At 39.3% G+C, this 16845-nt stretch overlaps 1 protein-coding gene and 1 non-coding gene across 2 annotated transcripts in view; one reads left to right on the top strand and one right to left on the bottom strand.

Moving 5' to 3' along the window:
• Window positions 1-15322, bottom strand: part of LOC134649119 (protein HIRA) — a 28489-nt gene extending 13167 nt beyond the window's left edge. The window contains exons 1-15 of the mRNA XM_063503835.1: window positions 15062-15322; window positions 14154-14327; window positions 12696-12860; window positions 12145-12302; window positions 11665-11773; window positions 9759-9919; window positions 8273-8441; window positions 7508-7602; window positions 4798-4953; window positions 4338-4478; window positions 3876-4001; window positions 3569-3694; window positions 3107-3238; window positions 2461-2588; window positions 1581-1739 (exon numbers count right to left, since the gene is read on the bottom strand). Of these exons, the coding sequence (XP_063359905.1) occupies window positions 1581-1739; window positions 2461-2588; window positions 3107-3238; window positions 3569-3694; window positions 3876-4001; window positions 4338-4478; window positions 4798-4953; window positions 7508-7602; window positions 8273-8441; window positions 9759-9919; window positions 11665-11773; window positions 12145-12302; window positions 12696-12860; window positions 14154-14327; window positions 15062-15098 (2036 nt within the window). The 5' untranslated portion in view covers window positions 15099-15322. The remainder of the gene's footprint in view (window positions 1-1580; window positions 1740-2460; window positions 2589-3106; window positions 3239-3568; window positions 3695-3875; window positions 4002-4337; window positions 4479-4797; window positions 4954-7507; window positions 7603-8272; window positions 8442-9758; window positions 9920-11664; window positions 11774-12144; window positions 12303-12695; window positions 12861-14153; window positions 14328-15061) is intronic.
• A 1419-nt stretch (window positions 15323-16741) lies between these two features.
• LOC134649304 (U6 spliceosomal RNA) lies at window positions 16742-16845 on the top strand. The gene has a single exon (XR_010096953.1). It is a non-coding gene; the product is annotated as a U6 spliceosomal RNA (small nuclear RNA).

Raw genomic sequence — 16845 nt, 5'->3', positions numbered from 1 at the left:
ATTTTTGAGAAAATAAATTACCGCTTCTAGTAAGGATCGAACTCGCTCCGCCCGAATAAACCGGCCCCTCTGAACTATCAACCCCAGGTTCGATAGATCAGAGGAGCCGGTATAAGATTTTAGGGAATGAGCTATTTAGAAATGTAGGTACGTCTGTCTTGTCTGACTAATGAAACCTCTACCTCACCTCTAGAAACAATAACGGATCACTTGGAAACATTTCAACATTTGAACTGCAAAAAAACATCACACAAAAGTACTTTTTTGTACCAAAAACAAACGATAAACTTAAACTTTTGACCGGTAGTGTTAATACACTACCGGGATCGTACAGGCCTGTTGTATATAATTTCTTCTAACATTTTCACTCGAAAATATAATGACATGTTTGAAAACACAATAGATATTCACTTCACTACATGATAATAATAATAATAACTTTTAAATCAATTTATTTAGGTTACGTAACTAACAGTTACTAATTTTTAAACAGCGTTTTACAATAAAAAAACACGTCAAGATTGTACCTTTTTTCTAATGCTAAAAAAACGAAGTATACGATTACACTCACTTGTCCGCACTCTTGTTGTGTTGGCTGGACCTCCCATGGTTGCTCACATTGGGTTGAATCACTATGTCGTCTCGCCTCTCCACTCGGATACGAGATTTGCTATGAGATGAGGTACTGAAGCAGTTCTCTGTGCCGGTTGGTATTGAGCGTTGGGACTATGTCGTCTCGCCTCTCCACTCGGATACGAGATTTGCTCTGAGATGAGGTGCTGAATCAGTTCTCTGTGCCGGTTGGTATTGAGCCGAGAGAGTAACATACAGAACCACGATTACACTCACTTGTCCGCACTCTTATTGTGTTGACTGGAACTCCCATGGTTGCTCACATTGGGATGAATCACTATGTCGTCTCGCCTCTCCACTCGGATACGGGATTTGCTCTGAGATGAGGTACTGAAGCAATTCTCTGTGCCGGTTGGTATTGAGCCGAGAGATTAACACACAGAACCACGATTACACTCACTTGTCCGCACTCTTATTGTATTGACTGGAACTGGTTGCTCACATTGGGATGAATCACTATGTCGTCTCGCCTCTCCACTCGGATACGAGATTTGCTCTGAGATGAGGTACTGAAGCAGTTCTCTGTGCCGCTTGATATTGAACTGAGAGATTAACATACAGAACCACGATTACACTCACTTGTCCGCACTCTTGTTGTGTTGACTGGAACTCCCATGGTTGCTCACATTGGGATGAATCACTATGTCGTCTCGCCTCTCCACTCGGATACGAGATTTGCTCTGAGATGAGGCACTGAAGCAGTTCTCTGTGCCGCTTGATATTGAACTGAGAGATTAACATACAGAACCACGATTACACTCACTTGTCCGCACTCTTATTGTGTTGACTGGAACTCCCATGGTTGCTCACATTGGGATGAATCACTATGTCGTCTCGCCTCTCCACTCGGATACGAGATTTGCTCTGAGATGAGGCACTGAAGCAGTTCTCTGTGCCGCTTGATATTGAACTGAGAGATTAACATACAGAACCACGATTACACTCACTTGTCCGCGCTCTTATTGTGTTGACTGGAACTCCCATGGTTGCTCACATTGGGATGAATCACTATGTCGTCTCGCCTCTCCACTCGGATCCGGGATTTGCTCTGAGATGAGGTACTGAAGCAGTTCTCTGTGCCGGTTGGTATTGAGCCGAGAGATTCACTGTGAATAATATATAAAAGTTAAATATAGTCTTTGAATTACCTAAATTATGTATTTAAACGTTTTTGAATTCCATTTCAAATGGGTTGAGGTAAGAATTTTACCGCCAAATTAAAAGATAGTCACATAGATTTTTTTTCCAATTAAGATAGTTAAAAGAAAAGCAACAGAAATGGTAATTTTGCAACTTGAGATCGGATGTTAGATTGAAAGATTTGTCCACCTGATATATTTGCTAGATGGAGAAATACTTTTAGATTTATAGATTAGATTTAAACTATTTCATTTTATTTAAAGGTGGGCGTGGGATAGTCTGACTTATGAATATTTTATATATTTTCATTTCATAAAATGTTTAAATCTATTTTTTTATAAGTAGATTTAAAAAAAGTAAAATGTTTTCCCGCCAAACATTGTCTATGGAAATACATATAGTTATAATTTCACAATAGGGTATTTGACTGTATATAAAATAAATTAATTTCCACCATGCATGAAATAAAGCACCAGAAGATTAATAGAGAAACGTAGACAGCAGTTATTTTTAGACACAATTTCTGTTTTTAAACCCGTATAAAACTATAAAGAGTAGGTTATTTATTTCGATTGTAACGTCACATGCTACTGTTTCATATAAATTCCATAGTAGCAAAATCGTTTTGACAGTTCGAAAAAAGAAACTGATTTGGCTAGAAGTCTTACCTTTTTTTTTAGGACTAACCTGGCGACCATAGTGAGCGGTATGAAGACAGGCGTGATCCTTCGCTTGCCATCTGAAGTGCGTGTTTCTATCTGCCGGTCCACGGGTCGCAGAGACACGGGCGATGCAGTGAGTGCTGGCTTGGATTGCTGAACAAAAGATAAGGTGGCTAGTTATTGAAGGCTGGCCAGTTATTGAAACTTTATACTAAAATTAATTTTGTTTATAGGTGAATATAATTCATTTTCAGTTGGCCAGTTACTGGCGAATTACCCTATTATTATTCACAACGACGGGACTTAATAGCGTAAAATTCGAAAACTCGCGCGCCTAGAAGATGTTGATGTCAGCTTTAGCCAGTCTTCTGTGAGAACACGGGGACAACGCCGTCCTCGAAACGTCGGAGGTATATTTAAAACTTAATTTTACGCGATTAAGCCCCGTCGTTGTGAATAACAATGAGTAAAAATCGTGAAAGTTTAAATCCTGAAAAAAAAAACCGACTTTAGAAAACAGTAAGCAATTAGTGTATGGTTTCATCAGCAGTCATATCGAGCGCAAATGCACGGGTAACTATTATTTTTTTCTTAGCCTGTTATAGTGTCCCACTGCTGGGCAAAGGCCTCTCCCCTTAATGTTGTTGTTGTTGACTGTTGTGCTAGATTACCTGAGACTTTTCACTGATGAGTGAGGCGTCCCGACTGTCTCGACAGACGTCAGGCTTCTCTCTAGCGAGCAGGATCTCGGGACACTCCACCAGCAAGTTGGAGAGAGCGGAGTCGTTGGCCGGACACTTGCCTTAGATATATCTAATAGATTACCTGAGACTTTTCACTGATGAGTGAGGCGTCCCGACTGTCTCGACAGACGTCAGGCTTCTCTCTAGCGAGCGGGATCTCGGGACACTCCATCAGCAAGTTGGAAAGAGCGGAATCGTTGGCCGGACACTTGCCGTAGATTTATCTAATAGATTACCTGAGACTTTTCACTGACGAGTGAAGCGTCCCGACTGTCTCGACAGACGTCAGGCTGCTCTCTAGCGAGCGGGATCTGGGGACACTCCACCAGCAAGTTGGAGAGGGCGGAGTCTTTGGCCGGACACTTGCCGTAGATTTATCTAATAGATTACCTGAGACTTTTCACTGATGAGTGAAGCGTCCCGACTGTCTCGACAGACGTCAGGCTTCTCTCTAGCGAGCAGGATCTCGGGACACTCCACCAGCAAGTTGGAAAGAGCGGAGTCGTTGGCCGGACACTTGCGGTAGATTTATCTAATAGATTACCTGAGACTTTTCACTGATGAGTGAGGCGTCTCGACTGTCTCGACAGACGTCAGGCTTCTCTCTAGCGAGCAAGATCTCGGGACACTCCACCAGCAAGTTGAGAGAGCGGAGTCGTTGGCCGGACACTTGCGGTGGATATATCTAATAGATTACCTGAGACTTTTCACTGATGAGCGAGGCGTCCCGACTGTCTCGACAGACGTCAGGCTTCTCTCTAGCGAGCAGGATCTCGGGACACTCCACCAGCAAGTTGGAGAGAGCGGAGTCGTTGGCCGGACACTTGCGGTAGATTTATCTAATAGATTACCTGAGACTTTTCACTGACGAGCGAGGCGTCCCGACTGTCTCGACAGACGTCAGGCTTCTCTCTAGCGAGCAGGATCTCGGGACACTCCACCAGCAAGTTGGAGAGGGCGGAGTCTTTGGCCGGACACTTTCCGTAGATTTATCTAATAGATTAGCTGAGACTTTTCACTGATGAGTGAGGCGTCCCGACTGTCTCGACAGACGTCAGGCTTCTCTCTAGCGAGCAGGATCTCGGGACACTCCACCAGCAAGTTGGAAAGAGCGGAATCGTTGGCCGGACACTTGCGGTAGATTTATCTAATAGATTACCTGAGACTTTTCACTGACGAGCGAGGCGTCCCGACTGTCTCGACAGACGTCAGGCTTCTCTCTAGCGAGCAGGATCTCGGGACACTCCACCAGCAAGTTGAGAGAGCGGAGTCGTTGGCCGGACACTTGCGGTGGATATATCTAATAGATTACCTGAGACTTTTCACTGATGAGTGAGGCGTCCCGACTGTCTCGACAGACGTCAGGCTTCTCTCTAGCGAGCAGGATCTCGGGACACTCCACCAGCAAGTTGGAAAGAGCGGAATCGTTGGCCGGACACTTGCGGTAGATTTATCTAATAGATTACCTGAGACTTTTCACTGACGAGCGAGGCGTCCCGACTGTCTCGACAGACGTCAGGCTTCTCTCTAGCGAGCAGGATCTCGGGACACTCCACCAGCAAGTTGAGAGAGCGGAGTCGTTGGCCGGACACTTGCGGTGGATATATCTAATAGATTACCTGAGACTTTTCACTGATGAGTGAGGCGTCCCGACTGTCTCGACAGACGTCAGGCTTCTCTCTAGCGAGCAGGATCTCCGGACACTCCACCAGCAAGTTGGAAAGGGCAGAGTCGTTGGCCGGACACTTCCCGTAGATTTTTTCGTAGAAGGCGTTCTGGAAACATTAATTTATTTTCACTAATATTTCAATGAAATCTGCAAGAGAATCCAAACCATTGACATAGCTCAGAGTTGAAAGATACAAGTGGCAGTGGGTACAATGGAAATATTTGTTTAATATGTCCGATCGACCGTCCAGTGGCGCCCTCATTAGGGGAATTGTGTTTTCTAATACCCAAACCAATTAATTTATGTTTAATAAATCAGTATAATAATATTGTTGTCCTACTTGTTCCCCAATTATTGGTCTATAATTCTATGTGATATAGTTTTATATTGCTTACTTATTGACTGTATGACCTAAACGGAAAAATGTAGCCACCATTTGCCGTTTAGTTGACAAAGCAAAATAAAACTGTGACCAAGACCAAAAGTTATTCTTGATTTGTAATTAATTGGTATATGTATTAGAAAACACAATTCCCTAATGAAGGCGCCACTGGACGGACGATCGCCTCTTAACTTTAAATTGTTATACAGATGTAGTGCATAATTAATTTCCATCGTATTTTCACGGAAACGTCCGTACGTGTCTTGCTATTTCAGTCAGTCTCGGTACAAAAAGTACTGAAGGTGTCTGAAGTAGCATGACAAATGCGAACGATTCCGAGAAAATACGATGGAAAACAATTTTGCACTACATATGTGACGTTATCTATGAAAAGGGACCTCATTGCCGATGGCGCTTACGCCATTATTAACGATGCTCCGATATAAATACAATGCCGCGCGACGCTGTGCGGCGTAAGCGCCATCGACAACAAGGTCCCTTTTTATAGATAATGCCCCATATGTACTTGTAGAACTGATGGACAAAACAAAAAGCTATTTCGTTCCATCTGTGTAGGGCTGAATATATTTGTTTTCAAATATAAGGGTTGGAAATGCGGTAAATACGGCAGATAATTGGTTATAGGATTAGGTAATGCAATTGTTAGTGTTAGTACTACAGAAATACAAAAACCATGTTAGTACTTACTGTTTTAAGTAATTAAATGAACCAAACACACGAACACATGAAATTAAAATAAATTATGTTAAATTAAAATGTTACAGGATTATAGGATTCATGCAAAAGTTATATCCTTAATGGATATAATGTCAATATGGCTAATTCCGTCCACGAGCGTATGTTTCTTTGCTTTTCAATCGTCGGAAAAAAACCCATTTGCTTTGATTGCTGAAACTTAAAGCAATCGCTTCTTTGTCGATGAATTTATGAATTTTGTTCGTTGTTCGAGAAAAACGCTAATGGACGGAATAGTCCCTATGACGGAATTAGAGCCACACTAACATCACAAAGGAATACTACAGCCACGTTTACATTCCAGTTACCAAAAAGTAAAACATATGTGACGCCCCACGTGTAAAGGTACCATATGGCGGTTGGCGCTTACGCCTATGAGCGTCTTGAATAACAACGTAAGCGCCAGCCGCCATAAGGCACCTTTTCTCGTGGAACGTCACATATTTCTTCAGCTACAAAAATTCGGCTACAATCTAAATTCACGGGCAACGTTGCACAACACATCTGCGTATTCCTTTGCTATTTTAAGGATAAGGTAAAGGTTCCGTCACACAGGCGCGTTTTCCGGGCGTCGCGTGAGCATTTTATATGTAAAAGCGGCGCGCCCCGCTCACGCCCCGCCCGGAAAACGCGCCTGTGTGTCGAAGCCTTAAAGGTATCACCACACCGAATGTATAGGTCACTTGATAAGTTTTGCAATAGACAAATATGAAACTATCATATATACTTTTAAAAACTATATTTCCATAGATAATGTTTGGCGGGAAAATATATACAATCTTTTTAAATTTGCTTATAAAAAAATAGACGACTTACGAATAAAGTTTGTCAAAGGACTGTCTCATTTCAAACATCGACAGAGAGAATCATACTATCTTTGTCTTACACTTAGTACTAGCACCCAAAAGAAAAGGATGGTATATTTTTTTTTGTTCTTATTTACTGACAAATTTCGTTTGACCAACTATATTTTATACAATATTTTCAATCCATATAAAGTTTTAACCTATTTTTTAATAAGTAGATTTAAAAGGAAAGTAAATGTTTTCCCGCCAAACATTGTCTATGGAAATATAGTTTTAAAAAGTATATGTGTTAGGTCTCCTCTGTGTTTCATATTTGTCTATTGCAAAACTAATCCAGGGACCTATGTTTAATTTAGAACGGCGCCGGCCATGCATTAACACCCGCATGTAGGGTTACCAGACGTCAGGAATTTTCCTGACATGTCAGGAATTTTGGCCGTTAGTCAGGAATGCGGCCGGAATACGAAAATGTAAAGAATTTTAGTGAATTAACAATATGTACCTAAAAGGGTACTTTATTCAAATTTACTTATCAAGCATGCATAGACCCCCCCGTCGCCCGCCGATACGAGCGTCAGGAAAAAACTTCGCAAATCAGGAATTTTGTCAGGAAATTCCAAATTTGGATCTAGTAACCCTACCCGCATGTCCCTGATGTTAACGCTGTCGGTGTGAACACTGATATACACTTCCATACAATACAACCTGTTATATACCTTTTCGTCCAGTGTGAGAGGTGTGCCAATCTCCTTGTTAGTAAACTGTATGCAAGCGACTGTACCATCTGAACTGCATGCGAGGAGATTCAGACCTGGAACGAATAATACATGTAAATAGAGATTTTAATTGTTGGAATCATTTTAATTAAGGTCAACACATATTAAATACTTATTATAATAAGGTTGTGTACACATGTAAACTGTCATTCTATGGAACTTGCTAACTATGTAAACAAAACTCACTAGTAAATTGACATTGAGAGACAATTTTAATATGGCGGTTTGTTTACATAGTTAGCAAGTTCCATAGAATGACACTTTATGTATGTTATATCATACATATTGTCAAAATTAAATTTACGATTGCTGAGTTAACCCCTTAACTCCCACAAGTCGACTTGAAAACCAAAAACGCTTTTAATGTTTTAAAGTTTAATTAATTTCAATTTACTAGCTGACTCGATATCAAGTCATAATCATAATCATAATCATTTAATGCATCCATGGTATTTTACAAAGGTGTTTAAGGTCTAATATATAAGTACAAACATGGACCCTACTAGGGTATAGCATTTTACATACATATTGTTACCCATTGGGTAGTGGGTGAATATTGACTTATCTTAACATTTTCATTATTATATAAGTTTAATATTGTAATCATCACATCATACCTAAATCACATCACATGATCGAGGCTAAGGTTGGTCTTCGAAGAAATCCTGCATGGATTCAATGGGAAACAGGGTCTTTCACACTCACCATCAGAACTCCAAGATAGATCCAACACACTGTCGCTGAACAAGTCGTGCACGACCACTAGAGGGCGCTTTAGAGAAGTGAGCCAGATAGATAGCGCTCTGTCTCTGGCACCGACGGCCGCGCAGCAACATTTCTTGCCTTCCTTCACGAATATGTTGTTGTTGAAGCGCTGTGGACAGTTGACAATATGGACATGTCATTAATACGTTTCAAGGTCATACACAGAATAGAAGTATGTGGGTAAGTAAACACTACACCTTATAAAACAAAATCCCCCGCCGCGTCTGTTTGTGTGTTTGTATGTTCGCGATAAACTCAAAAACTACTGAACGGATTTTCATGCGCTTTTCATCTATCGATAGAGTGATTCTTGCGGAAGGTTTGTGTATAATTTGTTAACCCGTGCGAAGCCGGGGCGGGTCGCTAGTATCATATAAGGTAGTATGTATCATATAATTTAAGGTTTTGTTTTGTTAGGTGTAAGTTGTAAAAAAAAAATTACGTATTGATTTAATCTTGTACATTGTAGTATCTGGAGAAATAATTACTTCTGTATGTGTGTATTGGAGCGAAATAAATGAATGACTGTGTAATATCCGACATATGTTTGTGTGTTCTGTGTTCACAACATTGCCTACACACATTGATAAAAAACCACGTCAACCACGTCATAAATTGTATACATTATTTAAGTTTCGGTTAGCGTTTTCTATCTACGATAGTCAGTTTGCTAGGCCCCAAATATTGTACCCATATTCAAAATACGAAAGGAACCAACCAATGATTTCTCGTAAGTTTACACACTGTATAATATTGTATTCGCTAGGTGCACGACTGGTGCTGCCCTCATTTTGGCGGACTTTCTACGTTAAATTTTATGGAGTAAAATTAGTTCAAGCGGCTGCCGCTAGTACTAATGGCGGACATTCCATAAGATTACCTGTGTTTGTGACGATCAGCGCCACTTCCCCTTCCACCGACTTCGCACCTTGCCAATAGCAGGGGGCTGTCACTCCGCAGTTTAGGTACATTTGGCCGGCGCGCCCATCGGACAGGCGTATGGCAGTGGGCTGCCGCTCGGCGCGCACGATACTCGTGTCACGCGGCGCTCGCGCAGAATTGAAAATACACAATGGCTTCGAAACTTACTTCCGTGAGAATCAGACATACTATCTCCGGATAAAAAATGTATGTTTACATAATCAACGTTTGTAATTCCTACATATTTATCTTAAAAAACAATAAATCAGTGGGTATAGGTATAAAAACTTGTCAAGTGATAACCCCGTGCCGACACTCACAGCTCGGTCATAAAACTGCGGCGCGCAAAGGAGATTCACGGTTCATGCGCGGTTATAATTATAAGTTTCAATTTTGCTTGCAGGCGGCGATATAGGTGTAATTTTATACCTAAATCTGACTTTTGTGAAGGAGTGAATTTTCTGTACGGTAGTACTATTAGTTATTCTGTGCCAATAGTACTCACAGCGCAAGTGACAGCCTTCCTGTGCCCGACGAAGTCCTTGTCGCACCGCCAGCCGTCTCTCTCTACCACTTGCGCGGTGGGGCCGCCGCCATTAATAGCGTGGGCTGATAACACGTATTGGCCGTCAGGGGACCAAGAAAGCCGAAGTACGTGGGTTGTGCCTGAGGAAAGAAACTGCAATATGGCCCACTTGCACCACTAACCCAGGGTTAAGCGGTTAAACCGTTAACCTAATGTCAAATTGTACTGGTAACCATGATAACTCCAGGTTTAACCGGTTAACCCCGGGTTAGTGGAATGGTGCAAGTGGCGCTAAGGATTCGAAGGGGTCGTATCTCGTCGCATAATAATTGATTGTCCTAATGTAATGTTACCAAAATGTTACGCATAAAACTCTTTTCGCATAATGTTTCTCCAGCCGAAATAGAAAGTATTTTCGAAAATATTTTGCATAGGTTGTGTAGAACCATAGAGAAAAAAATACATAGAGTGCTCACTCCATACATCAGTTTTAGTACCAAAAAGACTATTAGCATCTAGCATCGAGTAGCGGAACTATCAGTACTGCTACTTGACAATAGATGTAGCACCGACCGGAAAGTCTTATGCTGTCGAGATAAGACTTTCCGGTCGGTGCTGCATCTATTGTCAAGTAGCAGTACTGATAGTTCCGCTACTCGATGCTAGATGTAGACACTGAAATTAATAGTCTGAACTGATGTATGGAGTGAGCACTCTATGTATTTTTTCTCTATGGTAGAACAGAGTAGGTTAGGTTAGGTTTCTTTTATAATTTTTCAGAAATGTTAATAGTTTCAGCACAATAACAATTATGCGAAATGAGTTTTATGCGTAACATTACATTAGGACAATCAATTATTATGCGATCCAGTATGGACCCGATTCGAAGGAAGCTAGCTTTTTACACCACCGTGGTAAGCGCCCATACGAAACTCGCATTCAATTTTGTCTTCACTACATAGTATAAAACAAAGTCGCTTCCCGCTGTCTGTCTGTATGTGTGATTAGATCTTTAAAACTACTAACCGGTTTTTGATGCGGTTTTTTTTTTAATAGATAGAGTGATTCAAGAGGAAGGTTTATGTATAATTTGTTAACCCGTGAGAAGCCGGGGCGGGTCGCTAGTTTAAAGTAAATTATAGTTCGAACTGAAAAATATTTAATTGTTATTCGTATCCTGATCTAGATTTAGTTTAATATTGTAAGCGTCCTGAATAAATTTATTTTCTTTCTTTTTTCTAAGCAAACGTACAGCCCGCTAAATATTATTTACAAATTGATTCCCTTGAATGTTGAAATATACGTTTTTTGCGGCATAAACTGCCGTATCTTTTCTTTACGTTGACTTGGAAGTTCAATTTTTTCACAGCTTCAACGGACCATAGACCTAAGTCCTAAGCTTTAATTTCAACTCGATACCTCCACGTGTTCCCGAGATAAAGGGTCTTGACAGACAGTTTGACGGACGGACGGACAACAAAGTGATCCTATAAAGGTTCCGTTTTTTTCATTTTGATAAGATAAAAATAAAAGTTAGTTTATTCAAATAGGCATATTACAATGCGCTTATGAACGTCAAATAAAGCTACACCGGCTCCAACCCTACACCTTTGCCTTGAGAAGATTCAAATCCCCCCTCAATTGGAGGAGGGTATCCCAATATGGGACCGGCAACAAACTCGGCAGGACACATCTTTTCAACACATTACATCTTATAATTAACATGCATTACGAGTAAATAAGAAAATACAATTTAAATTACCATATAATTTATGCAATTATACACAGTAGGTACTTTTCTTTATAGATATTTGATAAAAAAATATATATGTACATGAAATCATAAAAATACGAGTTACGGAACCCTAAAAACCAGTTTACTTACCACCACATTCTTCGAAGGGCTCTGTGATGACTGTTTCTTGCGCCCAATCAGCAGTTTTCCAGACCCGCAGTGATTTGTCGTCCGACTGCGATGCTAAGTATTTCCCAACCTGAAATAAAAGTTCAAATTTGTATATTGAACATTGATTTATGTGTAACTAGCGACCCGCCCCGGCTTGGCACGGGTTAACAAATTATACATAAACCTTCCTCTTGAATCACTCTATCTATTAAAAAAACCCGCATCAAAATCCGTTGCGTAGTTTTAAAGATCTAAGCATACATAGGGACTGATAGCGAGAAGCGACTTTGTTTTATACTATGTAGTGATGTATGATAGCGGCACTTTGAGTGGTAAATGGGTCGTACAAACTGCATTTTATGGCATATAAAACCAACATTAAACTGCTTAAAGCAGTATCCAGGGTCCTTTATCATGTAAACAAAACAGTTCTAAAAGAGAAATAAGAAAGGAACTTACAGGGTCCCAAGCAACGCCCTTCACCAACCCGGTATGCCCGTTAAGCACACAGACCATCTCCGGGAACTTCTCCGCATTCCAGATGATGATGGTGTTGTCCACGCTGCAGCTGGCCAGCCACTTGTCCAGCGGGGACCAGGCCAGGTCCAGAACATCGCCTAAAAGATAACGCATTTTCAGAGGCTCATTTGAAACACTTTTGTCTGTCCTTTTTTATTGCAAAGTATGTAACCGATTGACTTGTTCTTCGGATATGTTATACATATATTTAAGATTCTTTATATAAAAAATAATGAGTGTCCTAATGTTTTTTGAAGTACATAATTTTGGCTTTTCAAGTTTTCATATATTTTTTAGTACTACTTGCGAGTTAGCGACACCTACCATATTTTCATATACATAATATGCGCAATTTTATATTCTGTTATCAAAAATCAACAATTTGGATCAACAATGTGAAAATAAGTAATTTGTATGAAAAATATACCGGTGTTCGTCCCTGCTTACTAGTTTTTTTTTTTGGTTAAAGTATCAACAAGTTAAACAATTACCTGCATGTCCTCTCAAAGTAGCTATACACCTCCATGTCTCAGCTTTCAGCTTCCCCGGAGTGCCGTTAGCAACCACACTGAGCCCCCACACCATGACCAGTCTGTCGTCTCCGCCGGAAGCCAGGTATCGGCCTGCATTGCTCCACCGAACACAGTTGACGCAGGCTGTAAGAATTTTAAATATTACATCACATTCCTTTTTGTAAATTTAACCTTATTTATAATAAAATTTAATTGTACAACGGGACTTAATCGCGTATCTAAGTTTTAAGATTTACCTCCGACGTTTCGAGGACGGCGTTGTCCCCGTGGTCTCGGAGGTCACTCTGTCGACACACAACACTAACGATATTCGATTTATCGACTGTCGATATTCGTTTACGCTTACATTTACAGTCGATAAGTCGAATATCGTTAGTGTTGTGTGTCGACAGAACAGAGTGACATCCCTAGTGCGCAAAACGTTCAAGCTGATAAACAAGACCAAGTGCGGGTAGTTCGACAAACTCGCGCGGTTAGAAGATGCTGATGTCAACTTAAGCCAGTCTTCTCCGAGACCACGGGGACAACGCCGTCCTCGAAATGTCGGAGGTAAATCTTAAAACTTAAACAATTTAATAATGTGTAAAAATCGTGAAAGTTTAAATCAGTGTTAATAAAATTTAGCTTACCTAATAAATATTAAGTTATTAATAATAAGTTTTAAATAGTTTTTATACCTCCCATACAACTTATTATTATTAAGTAAGGGCAGCCTTCTAAGGAGTGAGCACTAGGGAATGTAAACTGAATTTTAATTATATGGAAAAACCGGTTAATAACCGGTTTTCATCAAAATTTCATACAAATAAAAACCGGTTAACATTCCCTAGTGAGCACTCTAAGCTTACTTATCTCTCTATGACATAAGTCAGCAATTGGAAAGCTATTGTGCATACAATCAAAATACAATTTATTCTTTAATGAACTGGAATACCAGAGCATCTCTTTAGAGTTTTGCATGAAAAGTATCAATGGATCCTATCAGGGATGTAGCGGATGCCGATTTTATGACATCCACGGATGCGGATTTTTAAAGGCTCACATCCGCGAATGCGGATGTCAAGATAGGTAAGTACATAAAAAACGTCAAATATTACATTTTAGTAATTTTTATTTCAAAAAACCGGTCAAGTGCGAGTCGGACTCGTGTTCCAAGGGTTCCGTACATTAAGTCCCACTCACGCTTGACTGCTCATTTCTAATAGGTTTTTTTGGCTAATGACTAAATTACCTAGCCATCTAGCACTTACGCCGATGCTAAGATGTTCCTGTACCAACCTGTTCCACATCCGCATCCACATTAAACTCCGCATCGATTTTATGCGGATGCGAATGTTGAAAATAATGCGGAAGTTCCGCAGATATTCGCAACATCCCTGCTATGGATTAGTATCTCAAACTGCAGAAGGGGCTTACCCAAATGATTATCCATCTGACACAACATCTTTGGTATGTTCGGGTCCACCTCCACATTTTCATACAGGACAGAGTTCAAGTTCCACACAACCACCCGCCCGGAATCTCCGCCCTGCCCACCAGTCGCAAACCTCTTTCCCGTAGGGTGGATGTCCACAGAAAATATTGGCTTATCTGTAAACAAGTTTAGATTACAATTTAACACAATCCCACCAATGACTTTTCTTGCTGATTGTTCTTTATTTTTTTGGGACCCAGCCAAAAATATTAAAGTTAAAAAATTTCACATTTTTAGATATATTAGAATGGAGTAGAACACTTAAAATGCTCATTTAAACTTATATTGCGAGCCAGAAATTTATTTAGGTACATAGTTATAATTTGCCTGTATTTCTCATCCACTTACTAGGACAAAGCTAATAGTTATTTTCGATACAAGTGCGAAAAAGAGGAAATTCGAAACGAGTGGCGATAAATTAAAACACGACCGAAGGGAGTGTTTTAAATCGACACGAGTTGTGAATTACCTATTCGCACGTGTATCGAACAACGTTTTACAGTACATATGGCACTTTAAAGTTTCGACATACGCACGAAAAGTGCTATTTTACGCACTAGTGCGGAAAAGTAGCCTCATATGTACTGTAAAAGTGTTTTTCAAACGGTAAATACATAATAAATGGCCAACCACCCTTGGTTTTATACTAATTAGGTATTTAATTAACATTGAACAATAAACCATGAACTTCATTCAAATAAATAATGAATGCCGTTCAGTGATTATATTTAAAGGTGATAATATTTTGCTTTGTGCTAATTCTGTCCTACTGTTATTGTTGCAACTGCAGTTTAGAAAGGGTCATTAACATTTGAGGGATTAAAAAAGTGCGAAATATTAATGAACTTACCATCGTGATTAACCCAACTGGGTTTTAGAAGCTTCATTTATACTTTCTGTTGATCAAATACGGCAAAAATTAATAGAATTATTGGTTAAAATTAACTATTTATCCCAAGAAGGGCTGACAGTGACATTGCCGGCATAACTAGATCCGTTCCGAAACTTGCATTCAATAATAGCGCCAAGCTTGATAATTTATTTTTAACAAGTATGAAGCTTTTCAAAATTAATTTATATGAACTCAATGAGTAACATTAGTTTTAAGTTATTTTTGTTATACTATCTATATGTTTTACTAACGATAAAGTAAATAAAAATATATATCTATATTAAAATGGGGACAATTGTTTAATTTCAGAACATGCGCGTGCTTTTAGTATTGCCATACTAAATTAATTGACTTGTTTTATTAGGGATCCGTATACGAAAATAGTTTGTCAAAGGACTGTCTCATTTCAAACATAGACAGAGAAAATCATACTATTATCTTTGTTTTACGCTAGTACTGGCACCCAAAAGAAAAGGATGAGTATAGTTTTTTTGTTCTTATTTACTGACCAATTGGTTTGACCAACTATAGCTAAAACGGAACCCTTTTAATATATCAAATCAAAATCAAATCAAAATACATTTATTTCAGATAACTATGATCCATAAGTACATGATACATTTAAATAAAATTACAAAAACAATAATAATCACGCATTTAAAAATTAAAATAAATAAAATAAAATAAAATTAAAACAGTTAAAATTAATAAATTAAGCACATCAACACTAATTCATTTTTTTTTAAACATAAAACAAAGATTAAACAACTGTACCGATATTCGGAACCTAAAGTAATATATTGAGAGTGGCAACACTGTAGTTAGTCGTATTGTCCTTTTCTAGCATATACGTCCATCTCTCTCCCACACCCCCACCACTTCAGGCAGTTGCGTTTGACAATTTTGACAGTTAGAAACAAACGCAAATTACCTCATTGGCTTGCTGTTTTTGGAAGGTCGTGAAGCTAAACTGCTGGTGAGTTTTTGAATTTGTACCCCAGTTTAGCTGACTATATTGAAAAACAGTTTCTAACGGCTTTTGCCGTTCGAAATAAATATTTAAATTTAGTTGTCCGTTAAACTATCTAGCAAATAAAAATGATCCGGAATAGTGATGTGCAAGTGTTTTCAAAGGCTGCCTGCGCGCACCGTGGCTATGCCAATGAAAATACTAAAACACATGGTAGAAAACACATCGAGCTGGTAAAGCGTGCACGTGTCACCATTATAATTTAATTTTATTAAGTCTCTTCCGAGTCTTGTTAGTTTAAATCTTTGTGTGTGTATAATAACGGTTGAAATTATATAATACTTAAATGGTGATGTGTGGAGGTATACCCTTTCAAGTGATTTGTGTTTTCGAATACGAATGGATCGGATAGTTAATACGTGTTACGTAGAACCTACGTATTAAGGTAGAAGCTTTTTTTTTTTTTATCTGTCCAAGTATCTATCAGCAATTTATCTTTTTATCCCGTTCCGGGTTAATATAATATTGCAAAATTAATTTTTTGGTAATAAACTTGCTGATAAATAACGTGTACCCGAATAGGAGTCGACGATATTTCCGCTCTAAGGGACACAAGGTAACGAACAAACCTACATCGCAAACATTGCATTTATTTTTGTGGAAAGTGAGTACTTCGGCAGTACATAAACTTAAATCTGACTAAACATAGAGAGAGATTAGCATGGCTCTGCGCAAGAATGACATGCGAATTCGTGAAGTATTTCACTCTGTA

This window comes from Cydia amplana, chromosome 6, assembly GCF_948474715.1.
Source record: "Cydia amplana chromosome 6, ilCydAmpl1.1, whole genome shotgun sequence".
In the NCBI taxonomy this organism is placed as follows: domain Eukaryota; kingdom Metazoa; phylum Arthropoda; class Insecta; order Lepidoptera; family Tortricidae; genus Cydia; species Cydia amplana.
The sequence above is the reverse complement of the archived record's forward strand: the minus strand, read 5'-3'. Positions and strand labels throughout refer to the sequence as shown.